At 54.7% G+C, this 17,642-nt stretch overlaps 5 protein-coding genes and 1 non-coding gene across 6 annotated transcripts; 5 read left to right on the top strand and 1 right to left on the bottom strand.

Moving 5' to 3' along the window:
* Window positions 1–992: 992 nt before the first annotated feature.
* Window positions 993–3,182, bottom strand: VTJ04DRAFT_7579 (uncharacterized protein; the record flags this gene model as incomplete). The annotated part of the gene is made up of 1 exon (XM_069365921.1): window positions 993–3,182. One exon carries the CDS (start codon window positions 3,180–3,182, stop codon window positions 993–995), a length of 2,190 nt encoding a protein of 729 aa, XP_069216908.1.
* Window positions 3,183–7,162: 3,980 nt separating this feature from the next.
* On the top strand, window positions 7,163–8,348 carry VTJ04DRAFT_7578 (uncharacterized protein; the record flags this gene model as incomplete). Its single annotated transcript, XM_069365920.1, has 3 exons — window positions 7,163–7,217; window positions 7,283–7,486; window positions 7,549–8,348. 3 exons carry the CDS (start codon window positions 7,163–7,165, stop codon window positions 8,346–8,348), a joined length of 1,059 nt encoding a protein of 352 aa, XP_069216907.1.
* A 655-nt stretch (window positions 8,349–9,003) lies between these two features.
* VTJ04DRAFT_7577 (uncharacterized protein) lies at window positions 9,004–9,790 on the top strand (the record flags this gene model as incomplete). The annotated part of the gene is made up of 3 exons (XM_069365919.1): window positions 9,004–9,163; window positions 9,252–9,326; window positions 9,423–9,790. The coding sequence occupies 3 exons, from the start codon at window positions 9,004–9,006 to the stop codon at window positions 9,788–9,790; spliced, it is 603 nt and encodes a 200-aa protein (XP_069216906.1).
* Window positions 9,791–11,614: 1,824 nt separating this feature from the next.
* VTJ04DRAFT_7576 (uncharacterized protein) lies at window positions 11,615–13,907 on the top strand (the record flags this gene model as incomplete). Its single annotated transcript, XM_069365918.1, has 3 exons — window positions 11,615–11,639; window positions 13,287–13,431; window positions 13,490–13,907. 3 exons carry the CDS (start codon window positions 11,615–11,617, stop codon window positions 13,905–13,907), a joined length of 588 nt encoding a protein of 195 aa, XP_069216905.1.
* Window positions 13,908–13,930: 23 nt separating this feature from the next.
* On the top strand, window positions 13,931–16,444 carry VTJ04DRAFT_7575 (uncharacterized protein; the record flags this gene model as incomplete). The annotated part of the gene is made up of 3 exons (XM_069365917.1): window positions 13,931–14,488; window positions 14,540–14,986; window positions 15,041–16,444. 3 exons carry the CDS (start codon window positions 13,931–13,933, stop codon window positions 16,442–16,444), a joined length of 2,409 nt encoding a protein of 802 aa, XP_069216904.1.
* Window positions 16,445–17,382: 938 nt separating this feature from the next.
* VTJ04DRAFT_t111 lies at window positions 17,383–17,499 on the top strand. The gene has a single exon. It is a non-coding gene; the product is annotated as a tRNA-Pro (tRNA).
* Window positions 17,500–17,642: the final 143 nt, after the last annotated feature.

The raw sequence follows: 17,642 nt of genomic DNA, 5'->3' as shown, positions 1-17,642 counted from the left end.
CTGGCCGCGATATTGCAAAGCCTCGGAGTCCCCGTACCTCCAGACACGCGGTTTTCCCATCTCGAGGTGAAAAGCACGCGCGCTGCGCACGGTGACCACAGAAACATGTTTATTACTGTGACAGGAATTGAGGGTTTCTGAGGCTTACTTCTGCCAAGACCTCACGACTCACTCACCACCCCTCAGAGCCAATCTCTGAACAGGACCGAGTCCTTTACCCCTACGTCAGGACCCTAGCCAGGTCTGGAGAGGGGGCCTAGTCCTCGGCCCTGCTATCCGACCGCTGCGTATATGTAGATAGGCTTGCTACCTCGCCCTAAGGGCTTAGTTTAGTTCTATAAGCGCAAGCTTAATTCATTCGCTTCCTTCATTCCTACCCTGCTCAATCGAGCAGGTACCTACTCTTACGTGTCACAATTACACTTAACCAAATTGCCTTGGTGAGTGTCCACCGAGCGAGGAATATGTGTGTTATGCTAACAAGATGTGCACGACAGATGATGGAAATGTATGCACAGCGTCGCGGGCATTTGTACATCTTGGTGCGCGTCTTCAACCTGTCGGGGACTCCATATTACCTCCGGTTCTTCGTCAATCTCCTCACCCATCCAGATCTGCTGTGGGGAGAAGTCACGAATGAGGTAGTCCGGGTTAAGTCTAAGGGGACCAAGGCCTCGAACAGCTTCACACCCGAGTCCTAAGCAAACACCTTATGCCCTTCTGTGTAACTGACCGGCAATTCAAAACCGTCACCGTCGTACGCATGTAGTGACGTGCAACATAGTGGTTGATTGAGCGCCTAACTGATGAACGAGTGACTGGTAACTAGCTTCCATCTCAAATCAAAATAAAAAGAAAGAACGCAATAACAAACTGACAATCTGATAGACTAGGTACTCTCATCCCGCCGCAACAAACTTTCATCGGCCAGAGAATCCACCACCAAGACTGACTGATCCACCACCACAAGCATTCTCGCGTCCAGTCCAGGGTTATTCAGCAGCGTAGATAAGCTCGATGATGTTACGCGACAAGTTTGTGAACTCTTGGCTGTTGGTGACAGCGAGGTCAAACGGTGGCCGTGGATTGCTGGCAGCGATTGCGGCGAATCTCAGGATGTGATTCTTGTAGTCAACCCCGGGGCTGGTGCTGAAAATCGCGTCGTAGAAGTCAAAGAATTTCGAATTCAAGTACACCTCCCGGGCGAATTCGCAGGCCAACTGCCAGATCGCCGGGCCTGGCTGGCTGGGGGGAGGAGCTTGATCGGGGGATGCGATCCACTCCGCCCTGAGGGAGCGGAGGTACCTTCTGATTTTGAACATTTCCTCAGGAACCTTGAGATGGCGGGCCCACCATATCACCGAACGCGTGGCAGATTCGGGGAGGCTGAACCGCCATCCTAGGACAAGGTTGGGGACGTTGAAGAGGAGGCCGATCAAGATGTTCGCCTCGAACACCACGAAGGGGATGGGCTCACTGGGATCATTTGTGGTAGAGGGCTCGTTTGGCGGGACGATGTTCGTGACGAAGTCGAACTTGAAGATGAACTGGTCGTATTTGAGGTTGTCTCCGGGGACCACAGAGGCCCCAGGGAAGAACCTCGACACCTTAATGGCGTCAGATTCCTGGTCGTAGCGCAGGACGAGGGGCTGGCCATCGCTGTGTCCGACGTTGAAGCTGAACAGCAAGCTGAGCCTCTCCCTGATGGGGAATTCAGCGTAGGCTTCTGTGGCTTCTTTTGGGTCGACCGTCAACGAGAGAGTCGGGTTCGGGGTTGCTGGATCGACCACCCGGATGTAATAGTAAGAGTCCGCGGTTCGACGGGGCCGGACGGCGAGGAAGGGCCGCCCGTGTGGCTTCATGATCGAGAGGAGGGCGGCATCTTCGTTCCGGTCTGTGGCTATGAGGACATGGTTATTGGTGTCGACGCTGACCCATCTTTCCTGCCCATTTCGAGACACCTGCAGAGCGACACCTTCGCGGTCGAGGGCGTGGTAAAAGAGAGACTCGGTGGCCGATATCGGATCGCCAGCGACCACATGTTTCTTGAAATCAGGGTAAACCTGCTCGTTGGGGTTTTCGCGAAGTGTCAAGGTCTTGATCTGACCCGTTACGCCGGGTTGATAGAAGACGGTGGCTGACTTAGGGACCCCGACCCACCCGTCGAAATCGAACCAGGCATTGCTTGCGGTGAATGACTGATCAAGCTCGAGCCGTGTCATGTGCCACTGCAAGACGTCAGGTTGAACATTATCCATCTTCCCCCACACCATCGCGATGACGTTGTTCTGCCCAGCCCTCCTGGTAGCCTCCTGGTAGAAATATTTCGTTCTCTCAGGGATATTTGGCTCGTCAGGAGTGAGGTGGATTTCAGTGCCGTCGACGCCGAGCCACAGTTGAAGTGGGTGGCCTTCATATTGGTAGAGAACAACAAGTGTTTTCCTGTTGCCGGGCCACGTATCAGGCAGGGTCTGGGAGAAAGCCGTGCTCAGTTTCTGGGTGGCCGGGTCGACCAGCCTCACCAACTGGTTGGTGACGACAACGCCGCCGTATGTCGCCCCCCAAATGGTGAGTCGGGGCGGCGCCGGTCCCTGGCGGAAAGCCACAGCCCTTTGATCGGTGCCAGTGTTGGTGAAGTACTGCAGGTCTCCATTTGAGGAAACATAGCTCCAGACAACGGAAATCGACTTGAACGTGCCAAACTTGGGGTCTGTGTGGATTCCCTTGTCATACAGCTCTTGACATCCGATAATGATCTCGGAGCTGGGTGCTACGTCATCCGCCACCATTTGCGCCGCGTTTGTGACATCCATGTTCCACCAGAAGGCCTTGGCAATGAGCACCCGGTTGGGATTTGAGGCAGGGTGAACAGGGGGGGGTAGGTTATTTCTGTCGTAGTCGATGGTCCCGGTCGTGTTTTCGATGATCGTGGTGGCCTGAAGCTCACTGGGGACCCCGTGATAATCATGGATGTTTGTGTTTTCGAACAGCCAAACACGCCAGTAGACGACGAGCACCTTGGTATTGTCGTAGGGGGTGTTGATGTTGGGGTCCGGGCCAAGCAGAGCATCAGTGGGCGTGATGGTGAAGGGCACGGATTGCTGGAGATACAACTCGCGGAGCTTCGCGGTAACGTCCACGGTGCCCCAGGTCGCTGAGACGATTTCCAGACGGTGGGACATGATGGCGTTGTTTGGGGTCTTTGTGTGTAAACGATTCAAAGTGATTGTGAAGATGGTTCAAGTGTCCTTGTGAAGTTGAAGACGGTCGCTGATGTTGCGAACCAAGGTAGGTGCCTAGGTTCGATGGTTACCCTTCCCTTTATATGTTGTTCTACCTCTCAAGTAGCGATCCCTGGGCGCCTCTATCTACAGAGGTTGTCTGGAGTTGTTGACGTTTTGCTGCGCGGAAGTTCAGCTCGCCACTGCCTACTAGCTTCCTGCAAGACTTCCGAGTATGAACAGATTCAGCTACTTGCATCAGTGCGTTGTTGTTGGCGATGTGGAGGATGGCATATCATTCATCTCATCAAACACTTCTGGATTAGCTGGAGATGATTCAAGCGCTCATGCAACAATGGTGACAGTTGATGGAGCACGTCAACCCCCCCATACTCGTCCCTTGGTTGCAGAAGCCTCCTCTTTCTTGATTGGTCGATGTCAAGCCCTCCGGCACCCCCGGTCTGCAACGGGTGGCTAGCGAGCATGGCTGGAGCGGCCCGTGGCCGCGGGCCGTAGTGTTCCCGGTTTCCATAGAGGCCACCAATGGATCGCCGTTTTGCAGCCTCAGCTAGCCACAGCACAAGATCTCGCATGGTGATATCACAACTACCTTTGGAGGTCGTAGTAATACGCCGAGTACATGATGCATCTTCCCCTCAGTGTCTCTTGTGGCTGTGGCTCACATGGACAAGAGTTGACGATCCGTGCCAAAACAGGCAACACGCCAAACGATCTCTGACAGCTGAGATGGAGATGGGGACGAGTACAAGCACGACCAGGCAGTTAGCCATGAGCCAGAGGCTCAAGCAGAAGTCAATCAAGACCTCGCCTTCGACGATCTTACCTAAAGGGTTCAACGAGTTGTGATAGGCTACCGCACACGGATTAGCATGCGTGGCTGTTGATATCATGCATGCTTCTTCGCACATCTCTGCGTGGACAAATTGCTTGTGTGATCTTCAGTAGAGCCTTGGTCCAGTGGCTGGCTGGACGCCGTGTTATGCAAGCTTGCTTCGGTGACTGAAAGAGCAGCTACATGATGCAGAGCTTCAGTGGCTGGCTGGACGACCTGTTGAGGGATCCAAGCCATATTGTCGTGTCTGGCTGGAAAGATTTAGACAACACATTGAAAGGAGAGGCTACATGATACAGAGGTTAAGTGACTGGCTTGAATGAAAGCTAGTTGACGTACTAGTCATGCTGTCGTGGCGGGCTGAGTTGGGGGCCTCCATGGACATGATACAGCGCTCCAGCGGGGTGCTGTAATGAGGGACTCCATGATGGCAGGCTACAGTGGCTGGTTGGAACAAGAATCTATCGAGGCCAAGTCTCCCAGATACCTTGACATAATGATCATCTAAGGTAACCTCCAAATAGCCATCACTATGGCGTCAGGCTCGTAATGTGACAGGTTGCTGAGCTGCCTCGTATCCTCAAAATTGGCCTGGAATCGGGTGCCGAAGACCGACTCTGATCCACGGACCCGCTGGTTACCACAAGGTCGCTGGGGGTCAGGCCCCAGAAATTGCACAATATCCGTGTTCCTTGACTTCAGCGATGCTATGCAGTGAAGTGGATGGGGTGAAGCTCATTCATGAGCAGCATGGTACGCAAACATTACCATAAATGTGGAGAAGCAACCCGGTGACCTGTTTTGTCCATGGCCCTTGTTCAATGCCTTGGTGGTGATTGACGGGAGAACTCGGGGTTGCTTCGGCACCCTTGAGTGAGTTCAAGAAGAATGGTAGGGCAGAACAAATCTTTGGTGTCGTGCGCGTTTGGATTTGGATAATACCGATACCTAGGTATTGACGTTTGGTCTCAGGTTTTGAGTTGAAGGCATAGAGGTTTTGATAAGACTGTTCACAGTAACCCAGGAGTTTCTGGTTGGATAATCAGAGAGTGATTGAGGGACGAGGTCGATTTGAGTGTTCAGATTCAGACTAACGAAGGACCCAGGAACAAGCAGAAGTTGCAAACAGCTGCTGGAAGAAAAGCAACTCGGGGGAGAGGTTGGACATGTTCGGGTGTTTGAGCAATAAAAGCCCGAATAATTGGATTCATTGATATGGAATGCCTGACCTAGGCAAAGACCTTTTTGTCAGAAACCTTTGTGCTTCAAGGAACGTCTGTCAGTTTTGTCTTCAACCATCGTTGTTCTTTGATGACGCTCTTGTGACAAGGTGACACAGGACGACCACCTGCAGGGTCAATCAAATGCTGGGTCTGGTGGATATATGGTGGTCGGTTTTCAGGGAGGGCTTTGCCCTCTTTCTTTTCCTTCTTCCACATCCTGCCATGTATCCACATACCAGTTAATTCTTTGATTCGGTCGAGTCCTCGGTCCTCAGAGCCAATCCCCCTTTCTTTCGTCCGTCGCATGGGCAGGCCAACCTGAAAGTGTCAAACAGCGGATGGGCTTTGTTGTCCAGCTTTCACAACCAATATCATTCTTGATATTCTTAACGCCTGGTTGTGTACCTTTCAAGTACGTACCTACTCTGTACGCTACGCCGTTTGATATACTACTACTATGCTGTGTAGTACGACGGCTTTCGCATTAACTTTGTTGGAGATGAGTCCAAGTTGGCGGTAGAGAGTGGTCAACCCTTGAGTTTTCGTAAATTTCTCCCGAGTTTCCCAGATTGAGGCAGCAGTCCGTGTCTCAGCGACGTAGCTAAAAAGCGTATCTCAAGTATCTTCCACTCAACTTTCTATGTATTTGACCAAGACGTACATACAAGGCTCCCAAAGCTACCTAGGTGCCTAGGTTTGGACTCAACTAGCAAGCCTGGGATGTTCGTCAGAGTGCGCAGAAACAGCAGCTCCTGTGTTTCAGCACGAAAACATAAACTTAGAAATTCTAGAAACGCAAAAATGTGCGGCATGCACGTTTAGGTGTGTGTTCCCTACATCTCGCCCTCTTGCCCGACAGTCGGGGTGTGAGGAGTCCAAATTAGGAAACTCGGCGTCCCAGCTAGGAGGTTCTCCGGCCAGACCCACCAACTGGAAAGGCCGGGGACCGGGTGGGGCCGCGCCGGGCCGGACCCATTACCACCCACCCCATGGGGCATGGAAGCGCCGACGTCGCCGGTGAGAACCGGGAAGGACGACAAAGCGTTCACTGCCATGTCGACCTCGCCCTCCTCTATACTCAAGCCTTGCCCACTCATAGGCGCGGAAATGCCGTATGGTCCTACGAACCGTGCTGTGCCACCATCTCCAGACACAGCCTGCGACAGACGGACGAAGTGTTAGAGCCTCGTCTTCTATCTTCCAAGCTACAGTTCAGCTATGACAACAGCTTGACATCTGGTGGTGTGTGAAGACTCAATTCTGTTCGACCACAGCCCGCGAACATCCTGTGCTGTGTGCTGGGCAGAAACTGGCCGCCAACCTACAACATGGCTTTGAAGGGATGTATAGGTACCTAGGTCGCTCGAATGGCTCGCTCAGAAACCTGCCCTATGTGCAGGGACACAGCATATGGCAAAGACCCTTCGTCAATGAGTCCATACAGAGGCTCCCTTATGATCTTGATCTAGGTGTGTGTGGGCAAGGCTGGCGGCAGACTGGACGCAAATAGGAGACCGCCGGCCAATCATGGGACAACACTTCTGCACAACCTCTCCGGGTCCCTATTTCTGTAATAGTGAGCGTTGTTAAAATTCGGCTTCCGATGTCGTCTCCTGCAGAGAGGAGGCGCGTTTCTCAGCCTCCTTCCAGCGGCAGGAGGAGGCCTGCCACAAATAGCGAAGGGGCGATGCTCATCACGAAGGATGGTGATGCCTCGGACTGGGTACCTATTTTCTGAACTTTATCCTATATGTAGTTCGTGATCTTCCGTCAAGTCATGGAACCCCGTCCCGTACTGTATCCTCGTTCCTGAGCAACTCGCTGCTATGCCACTTGACTAAAGCCACCCGGAAACCCTTATCATCATGTCCAAGTCACGATACTCTTGGTGCTCTGTGCGAGTCACTTTGCTTGCTCTCCGTAAGCGTCTCCTCAACAACCATCCAGACTAACAGCAGCATTAACACCGTCCTGCCTTTGATCAGTAAGCGCTGTGTTCAACATCGTCTTTCTCCTCACTGCGGCTAGTCCCAACCTCACCGTCGAACTCTACCGAGTCAACGTGACGAAGTTAGCAAACAACCTTCACGTTTATGTCCTGAATGACACCGCCGGCTTGGACATTGAACCACCAGAACCACCAATCGTGCCTCCCGAGTTGCCGACATATTGGGTATTCGGGATCAGCGGTACGTTTCTCGTCAATCATGAGCCCCCTTCCGATGACCTGGTCCAACTGATATGACCACAGGTGTCTGCGACGTCTTCAACTCCACGGGCACAAAGAACGTCTACTGCCGCCGCGATTTCGGCCCGACGCAGAAGATCCTTGAAGTCGTCGACGCCTCGCTTCGCGCCAGCGTCAAGCGCAAGCACAACAACCACACCAACCAATCCCTGGTCAACAAAAGAGATGCCGCCCCTCCGCTCGAAAGCGACGAAGCCGCCGACAACCAGAACCTGATCAACGCCGTCCTCTCCTCCTGGAACGCCACCCTCAACCTCCTCCACCCCACCCGCATGGACCAGCGCATAGCCAACATCATGCTCGACACCAGCGCCGGCACTATCGCCGCGGCCGCGACCCTCGACCTCCTCGCGTTCATCACCTCGCTGCTGGCATGCTACGGGAAAGCCGCGACCGCTTGGGCGCTCTCTCTCTTCGCCATCGGCGTGATCTTCGCCCTCGTCGGCGCCGCCGCCGCGTTCCGCGCCATGCAGCTGGGCATCCACAGCGTGGCCGGCAACGGGAGCAGTACAGGGTGGATCGTGTTTGTGGTGGTGGCGCTCGCCTCGGTCAGCGACTTCGCCCTCCTAAGCTACGCATGCTTCCCCGCTCGGCGGTGGTCGATGGTCAGCCAGAGACATGGTGCTGCTGGGTGGGGGATGCAGCGCCGCTACCAGGGTCCTGTCTTGGGAGGTTGGGGCTGGCATGCCGGAGCGGTTATGGCTTGGAGTCGCCGGCGCATCGCCGGCGGGGGTCAGCGCCGGGCGCCGCCGCCGGCTCCGTATTATGCGCCGGGCCCGAGCGCGCCCCGGCGGGACGGCTGATCGGAGGTATCGGCGTTGATTGGAGTGAGTGGTGATCTCGGAGTTGGGGGTTCAACTTTTGCCTAGTAGTGATTGGATTCTCTGTTGGATTTTTTAAACTGTATCGCTGTGTAGGTACCTAATGATCTCAAGTTTGAATACCAACGTGGACCGGAAAGCGGCAAGGTTCGCTGGCTAATTTGCTGGGAGAGCAACGCCAATATCTCTTTCATGTCAGGGGTTATGTGATGGGTACATACATGTGCTTGGTGTCTGGGAATGCGACTCTTATTTCCATCAGCATAGGTTTAAGCACAATCGATATACTAGATTGTGGATATGGCCAGGGAATCTTCCATAACTTAGGATGACACTCCGCTTCTCTGGCAATAAAGGGACATGAACATGGCAAACATCCGACTGGTGTTCCTGCTTGCCGGCCCTATGAGATCGATTTTAACCATCACAACTGCCGGAGACATAACGGGATATGTAATAAGAACAAAACACGCACGTCATCCTGGCAAAACACACACATTAAGGCATCATCGACGGGCCTGGACATGTAGAGACAATAAGAAGGCCCAGAAGATCCGTCCTGCTCAGCGGTTCGCATCCCTCAAGCCTGGTGATCTTGTTTGACCGTGCCCTAGGACCAGCTCTCCTCAAAATCGACATGTTGTTCTCCATCCGTTCTGTTGCGTCGACGCTTCTCCTGGCCGGCGTTGTCTCGGCCCAAACGCCGCCCGGCTTTGTCCCCGAGGTCACCGAGAAGCTCGAGATCATCTTTGGCGACAAAGTCGTCCAGACCGCCGGCGAGAGCCTTACCCGAGCTGGTAGGCCTTTTCCAACCTTCACGACCAGTTGATATCAAGTAGATAGCACGACGGGATGTGGCTAACGTTGAGACCACACAAAACTCAGAAACCGCCCGCCTACCAATCATCGGCACCAAGGATGTCCCCCTCAACGGCACTTCCTACCTCTACGTCATGATCGGTACGCCCACCATCCACCTCCCCTCCCATCTCCCATGACTATTCCCTAACCCAAACCTGCGCAACCCACCTTCTAACCCTGTAATCCCCTACGTAGATATCGACGTCCCCGGCAACTTCCAAAACCCCTCCTCTGCCCCTCGGCGCACCAACCTCCACGCGCTCATCACCGGCTTCACCCCGTCCCCCGACGCCACCATCACCACCGAGGACGGCAGCGTCATCTACACCCTCGTCCCGCCCGCGCAGGCCGGCCCCGTGCCGTACGTCGGCCCGGCCCCGCCGCCCGAGAACCCGCCGCACCCGCACCAGTACGTCAGCCTCATCTACGAGACGGAGCCGGAGTTTGCGGTCACGCGCGACCAGGTCGGGCAGACGCTGGGGTTCGACCTGCTGGCGTTTGTCGAGAAGGTCGGGCTTGTCGGGGAGCCGGTGAGGGCGGGGTATTTTAACGTGACGGGCTGAGTGAGGTGTGGTTGTTGGTACCTAGGTACACATACAATCGAGCCTGGGGTTGGGTTGGCTGCCACTTTGTTTGGGGAGGGTAGGGAGGTACCTAGGGTGGATTCATCGTGGTGTTGCTCAGAAGGAAACGGGGGTAGGTTTGGGACAGAGAGCTGGCAGTAGGTATGTTGAGAGGATGGTTGTCGGACCGGCGGTCTTAGGGTGTTTGCGTACCATTTACCTAAATGGCAGATATTGGATGGAAGTGTGTGGACTATCCCATTGTCTCTTATGTCTGTTAACAAATCGAGACATGTCTGTCATGGTTGAGGAAGAGACCGATGAGTCGAAGGAGATGTGTTTGTCTGACACCGATATTCTTCTTTTCTTCTTCGATCACTTTTCATTGGATGTGTTTTATTGTCTTGAATGTTTTTATTCGGGGTCGGTATTTGGGTGTAGTAGTAAGGAAGGTGAGTTGGGACTCTGGGGTGGGTTGGGGCTTGAAGCTGTTGGTTGACGTTTGGTCTCTTCGTGGTAGTCATGCAGCACTCACACACCACACCATGAGGTGGTTGTCGGGATGCATTGGCGATAGCGACTATTGAAAAATCCATACCGTGGATATTGCAATCCAACCCCACGCTTATTGTGTAATGCAGTTTGTACATACGATCTGCTCGAAACATGTGTGTTCGCATTCGCATCAGTCTGTCTGTGTCGATGTTTGGCGTGGGAGATTTTCTTGCGCTGTTTTTGTCTCTTCTGCTTCCCTGATCATCCCCAACCAAACATAGGTGCAGATCATTCCAAGCGAGCATTGCACGTCAAGCAACGAGCTCTTCACAAACGTCTGGGGATTGCTCAGCAGCACCAGGGTTCGGGGATAGCCCGAGGAAATCCGTCGACAGCTTTTGGGGCACCTTTCTACTACAGGCATCTCGGGTCTGCAAACGACGATCAGGTTTCTCAGAACAGTTATGCACGTTCAGCTTCAGCCCAGTCGTGGGGTTAAGTAACCTGGAACCGAGAAGGGCTGAGTTTTTGGGTCATCCGTCTGGGTATGCGCGATACCTAACCGTCTGGAGTATTCCGCACATCAGGCCCAGTCTGCTGTGTACCTGCTGCGAAGGAGGCAGACGGTCTCGGCCTCCCTGACCTTTTCTGCCTCCCAAACCTCACAATATGTATGTCCTTAGTACATGCTTGGTCATGGCTTCATTGGGAGATGTAGAGAGCGCGTGAGAATCTTGTGTGTGGTACATTTGTCAACCGGTTACTACTGTCTGGATATGGGTGGGTCAGTGGTATCGGGAAGAATTGTATCACGCAAATAGCCGGAAAGGGGGCCTAATCTATTGTGCAGTGCTATTTTCGTGGGTTTCCGTGTTTCTCGTCCGTTTTCCATCGAGCAATTTCTTTACGTTACGGAACACGCCCCCGTCTTTCCCTTGGATGGATGGGAAAACCACTTTTCCTTCAGTCCCAAGAACTGGGTTGAAGTGACACGGCACCCGCTGGCCCGGTTGATGAGTTGCAAAGAAAGTGGTCGTGTCAAAGAGTTTGGATAGAGGAAGCTTGGCCCGTCACGAGCCAATATCTTCTCGTTTGGAAGAGGGCCATAAGGCTCCGATGCCGCACCTATCGGGAGGACGCAGCCGGTTTGCCAACCCGAGAGACAGTGTAGAAGAGGCACCGTATTTTTCTACTTCGTTCTCATGTTTTCAGCCCCTCCCCCCAACCTCTCGAGAAGGAGGGTCGCAAGCACATGAACATGTTGGCATTCATGCTTCAGTGTCAGCTTTCTTGGGCATGTTCTAGCCAAGTTCTAGGCAAATTCTGGGCATGCGCGAGCTCGCCGATCATCGAGGTAAGCGATGGTGTGACAGTCCAGTCTCACGGTTTCTTGCGGGACACAACAGTTGGCGCTTTCAAGACTCGCTCCGGGATGGTTGAGAGTGTGGTTGTCTGTGTGTTTCTGAGCTTGGCCGGCTAGCCGTCTTGTTACTTCGGTCAGCCGTCAGCAACGCAATTCGCTGGACAAGAGTCTGGGGTCGCATCAATCCGACTTTGCGACAGCAGTTGGGGTGATATGACAGGTCTTGTCAGTCTGCAAGGCGGATCATTGGGCCATCGGTTCCGTGGGTGACAGAAAAGAGAAGAAGAAGAGAGGAGTTGAGAGATGCAAAAGAGACTCAAGAAACTCCGGAGCTGGAGGGATTCGTCACATGGCAACACAGTGTTGCCCATGCAATTGCATCCTGATAAGAGACTTGGAGGAGATGAGAGCTTGCAGAGGTCAAACAATCGCGCCGACCCACATGTGATTCCCCTTACGTTAGCTCCGTTCCCTAACGGTGTGGCGCTTCAAGCGGCCAGGAACCACCAGATTCGGGCATTTCTGCTCCGAGAAATCGAGGGGCAATGCATGAAGGGTGGCGCGCGCTGCGTGAGCTGTGGCCGATGACCGGGCGACTCTCTCAAGACGATGAGGCTTTGTGCTCCTTACTGTTGACGCTGAACAAGTGAGTCTTTGGATACACAATCATTTCATGACTTCCATATCTGTGGACACTGAGTTCAACCGAGGACCAGCTTCGACTCAGGAACCAGATCCTTGCGGGGCCGGCATGGCAAGGGCACAGGGGAGAGTGAGAAGCCCAGCTTTCCGTGGTCGCCGAGACAATTGGCATGTGGACGTCCCAAATGACGACGAGGCTTGGTGGCGACCATCTCGGCGGCTCGGCGGGATCGTGGAGAGCTCCGTTAGTTAGTTCTTGGTGGCTGAAGTGGGCTGGTGCTCTGATCAGCAAAGTTGAAAATTCCACGAGGCTTCGAGAAGCTCAGCACTCGAGTGCTCAGACTCGATCGTGCAGATTTGGCGCATTGAAGGGGAGGTTTGTGGCTGAGGATTTCATGCTTCCAAAACCAGGGGGAAACAGAAGGGAGCTGGTTCTCGCAGATCGAGGCGCTGAGATAGGGCCAAAACGTGGGCGGTTTTCAGCGCCTCGCATCTGTTTTTGTTGGTCGCTTATCGGCCAAACTTGCCCAGCCCCAGGGCAGGACAGGCACGGTCAGGTACGACGGTGGGCAAACGGTCGCGTGCTGGAAGCCCACTTTTCCTTCCCCAGCCCCGCTTTTACTGTGGACCTACCCCTGTCGAGTCGAACGGCGGACGGAGGGTCGCCCCACCGCCGAGCCGTCAGACCATTTTAGGCAGGTCGATAATTTAACGTTTTTTGATGCAAGCTGCGAGGCATGTTCCGTGATCTTTGAACAGCGTGTGATTGATGGGGATGGAGGATGGGAGGACGAAGGACGGAGGAGGAGGATAATGGACTGGGCTGGACCCCCCTCTCTTCATTCATCCTCTTCCAATTCCCAGAGTCCGGTCTGGTGGTGGTGTCTCTGGTCATTATTCCCAGCTCTGCGTTCCGTTCCATCGCCTCTAGCGGACCCAACCCCCAGAAGCGATGCTCCGGGAGAGTTGCGCTGCAGAAACACACTGACCCGACAGCTAGTGTTACCTTCAATCCCTTCCGTCTGGCTGCCGCCAATTCTGTCAAGCCGTTCCAACAATCCTCGGCCCTGCCTCGCTGTTCTGTCTCTGGCTACCGCTATCCGCTGTCTTACCATCCGCATTCCCTTTCTTCCCGGATTGCGTTGCGATCGGCGGCCGAGCTGACCTCTCTCCCCTAACACACACACCACAACGGCCAGCAATGCCTCCGCCCTTCACCAGAAGACATTATCCGGCCCTGTTTTAGCTGTGCCTTTGAGACTGTGCCTGTGGCCGCTTGTGCCTGTGTGCCGTGTCTGCACACCTACGCCTGCGCCTCCGTCGCCGCCCTTCCTCCCTACGCACCGCTATCTACGCGACCGTTCGGGCCGGCCTCTCTCATCTCTCACCGGTCTGTCACTCACTTGGTCCAGACTGGGCAGTTGGTTCTCTGTCACCCCATCAGACGAACTTGAGACGCCACGCGTTGCATTTGGCCAAACCATCGCGACAATTGCGAGGCCCTGGGGATCCTCAACACTCTCCGTCGTCGACGGCCCTCGCCGCGCCGACGACGCTCACTCACCACATCATTCTAACCAGCTGATAATAGCCTCTCTCGCGCGGCCCCCACGATAGGGCGCGTGCACACCGTCAGGAGAATGGTGCTGGGGCAACTGAAGAGGTCGCTTCGGCGACGCAAGGAGGAAGATGTGGCAGTTGATGTGGAGGATTCGTTAAGATCATTAGAAGGGGACTCGACGGGGTTCGCGTCGCTGAAGCACTTCGAGAAGATGCACCGCTTCGACCCGAACCTGCCGCTAGACGAGCTCGAAGAAGTCGACATTGCCCTCAACTCCAACGACCCCGCGAAAAGCGCAGAAATCGAACAGATCCTGGCCGAGGACAACTCGCCATACCCGGAAGTGCGCGCCACCGTCCGCAACTTCGACGTGGACATGCCCGTCAACACCATCCGGGCATGGACCATCGGCATGTTTCTGTGTACCGTCGGCTCCGCCGTGAACATGCTCCTCTCGCTACGAAACCCGAGTATTTCCCTCACCACCTTCGTCATTCAGCTCATCGCCTACCCCCTGGGTCGACTCTGGGATAAGATCTTCCCAGACCGCGAATACAAGTTTTTGGGGTTCAAGTTCAACCTCAAACCGGGGCCGTTTAACTTTAAGGAGCACGTTGTCATTGTGGTCATGTCCAATGTGTGTGAGCCCGGATTTCCTGTCTGAAAAACCAGTGCTAACCTGACATAGGCCGCATACGGCGGCGGTGCCTTGTATGCCACCGATGTCATCATTTCCCAACGCATGTGGTATAAGCAAGACTTTGGCTGGGCCTGGGAACTGCTGTTTGGCATCACGACGCTCTGCACGGGGTACGGTCTCGCCGGCCTCGCCCGCCGTTTCCTCGTCTGGCCGGCCGCCATGATCTGGCCGACCGATCTCGTGAACTGCGCCCTGTTTTACACTCTCCACGACCACTCTCCCAGCGACCCGACTCGCGCCAACGGTTGGAGCATTAGCCGCTACAAGTGGTTCATGCTCGTCTTCGCCGGCTCGTTCCTGTGGTACTGGTTCCCGGGCTACCTGTTCCAGGGCCTGTCGTGGTTCTGCTGGCTTACCTGGATTTGGCCGGACAACGTCATTGTGAACCAGCTATTTGGCGGCTACAGCGGATACGGATTGTTCCCGTTGACCTTGGTAGGCATCCTTTGAAGTCATTTTCCCCTTCCGTCCTTTGCTGACCCTCTCCAGGATTGGAGCATCATCACCGGCTACCTCATGTCGCCGCTGATCCCGCCGTTCCACGCCATCGCCAACGTCGTGGCCGGCATGACCCTCTTCTTCGTGATCATCTCGGTCGGCCTCCACTACTCGGGCCTGTGGTACGCCGACTTTTTGCCCATCAGCGACCACCACGCCTACGACAACCGCGGCCACATCTACAACGTGACCGCCATCCTGGGCGACGACAACAAGTTCGACGAAGCCAAGTACCACGCCTACTCGCCGCTGTACCTGCCGACGCAGTTTGCCCTCTCGTACGGCGTGTCATTCGCCGCCGTCGCCGCCGTCATCACCCACGTCGCCCTGTACCACGGCCGCGAGATCTGGACCCAGTGGAAGCTCGCCCGGTCCCAGGAGGACGACGTGCACATGCGCCTGATGAAGAAGTACCGCGACGCCGAGGACTGGTGGTACACGCTGCTTTTCGTGATCATGGTCGGCCTGTCCTTCACCGTCTGCTGCGCATGGGACACGGGCTTCCCTTGGTGGGCTTACATCGTCTGCATCGCCATCCCCGTCATTTGGACCATCCCCATCGGCATCGTCCAGGCCATCACCAACCAGCAGATCGGCCTCAACGTGCTGACCGAGTACATCGTGGGCTACATGCTCCCCGGCCGCCCGCTCGCCATGATGATGTTCAAGAACTACGGCTACCTCTGCATGTCGCAGGCGCTGTATTTCGTCCAGGACCTCAAACTCGGCCACTACATGAAGGTGCCCCCGCGCATCATGTTCTGGTCGCAGCTGATCGCCTCCATCTGGTCTGCCATCGTCCAGATCGCCGTCATGAACTGGGCCCTGGCCGTCATCCCGGACATCTGCTCCGAAACCCAGGAGCACCTGTGGAACTGCCCCAGCGCGCGCGTCTTCTACACCGCCTCCATCATCTGGGGCGCCATCGGCCCCGCCCGCATGTTCTCGGGCGACGCCCTGTACAGCTCGCTGCAGTGGTTCTGGCTGGTCGGCGCCCTGGCGCCCGTGCTGACGTGGTTCTTCGCGCGCAAGTACCGCCGCGGCTTCTGGCGGTACGTCAACATGCCGCTCATCTTTGGCGGCTCCGGCATGCTGCCCCCCGCGACCCCGTACATGTACTACTGCTGGGGTATTGTCGGGACCATCTTCAACTACTTTATCCGCCGCCGCAAGACAGGCTGGTGGCTGCACTACAACTACGTCACGTCCTCGGCGCTCGACTGCGGCTTGATCGTGTCGACGCTGGTGATTTTCTTTGCGCTCTACATGAACGACAACAAAGGCCCGGAGTGGTTCGGCAACGTGGGCGCGTTGCAGACGTTGGATATGAAGGTGGACGCCGTCAAGGTCCGGTTGGACCCTGGTGAGACTTTCGGGCCAACTGTATGGCCTTGATGGGTTGGGAAGAAGAAAAAAAAGAGGGATGTGTTGATGATGGATGTCTTGTGGGATCTGAGGGAGGAGGAGGAGTCTTGGGATACGCGTTATGAAGCCTATCTATTGGGTTTGTCTGTCTGTCTAGTACTACTACTTGCTTGCTGTCTTTTGGGATGGGAGGAGTCTGGGAGTTTTTTGTCTGTCTGTTTTGTGCGGTATATCTAGCGGGACTACTGGGGAGTGCGGGTTTTATTGACTGCTTGTTGGTTAGGTACCTAGGTAGGTAGGTAGGCATTCATCGACTTGGGCTTGGACGAGGCTCTTTGGACATACGATTTCTTTATTTTTGTGTCGTTTAGTATGTGAGATATGGGCGAGATGCTTCTCTTCAAGAGTGTCCCAAGTGTGGTGTGATATCAACAAGGAATCCATCGGTGCTTCTATAGTCAGGACGCCTTATATGGTGCCCCTGTCATGCGACATGTTCAGAGTATCTAGTGTAAGTGACGGACACATTGGTCCTGTGTGAATGTGTCGATGTGTGGCTTTAAAGATGAGGCCCGACCTCTGGCTGGTATGTTGTTCGCTGGGTTGAAGAGGAGAGTACATCATCAGGAATGACGGCCCCGACGGGCCATGAGAGAGATGAAAGCCGAGGGAGACTGCAGTCCTGGACTTGACCCAATAGCTTGGTGTGGGGGACGCGCCGAGGAAGCCCGTCCCAATGCAAAAGACAAAGGAATATCCATGGGGCTTGGCCGAGGATCGAACTCGGGACCTCTCGCATGTGTCCTCGCAGACTCGCGTCTGTGAGTTTGGCTTGAGGGTGAGTTCTAAGTGAGAATCTTGCCTGGTGGTGCTGTAAGAATCATCCTGGCTGTGTTGAGAATCGTTCCCCACCCGAGCCGTGCCTATCATAAGCTGCACTGTCGGCCAGGGCATCCAACAACTTGATTGGCTTGGTGGTCTAGTGGTATGATTCTCGCTTAGGGTTCACCCTCAAGCCAAACTCGCAGACAAGAGTCTGCGAGGACACATGCGAGAGGTCCCGGGTTCGATCCCCGGCCAAGCCCCATGGATATTCCTTTGTCTTTTCTACTTTTTTTCTTTGCTATATAACGTTTTAAACCGTGTAGAAATATTTTTATCCTTATTTTGTTTCCTTGTTGCTTACTCTATATATGTTCCTTGTTAATGGGTATGTCATATGATCGCT

This window comes from Mycothermus thermophilus (genome assembly GCF_041956435.1).
Source record: "Mycothermus thermophilus strain CBS 625.91 unplaced genomic scaffold VTJ04scaffold_5, whole genome shotgun sequence".
NCBI lineage: Eukaryota > Fungi > Ascomycota > Sordariomycetes > Sordariales > Chaetomiaceae > Mycothermus > Mycothermus thermophilus.
The sequence above is the reverse complement of the archived record's forward strand: the minus strand, read 5'-3'. Positions and strand labels throughout refer to the sequence as shown.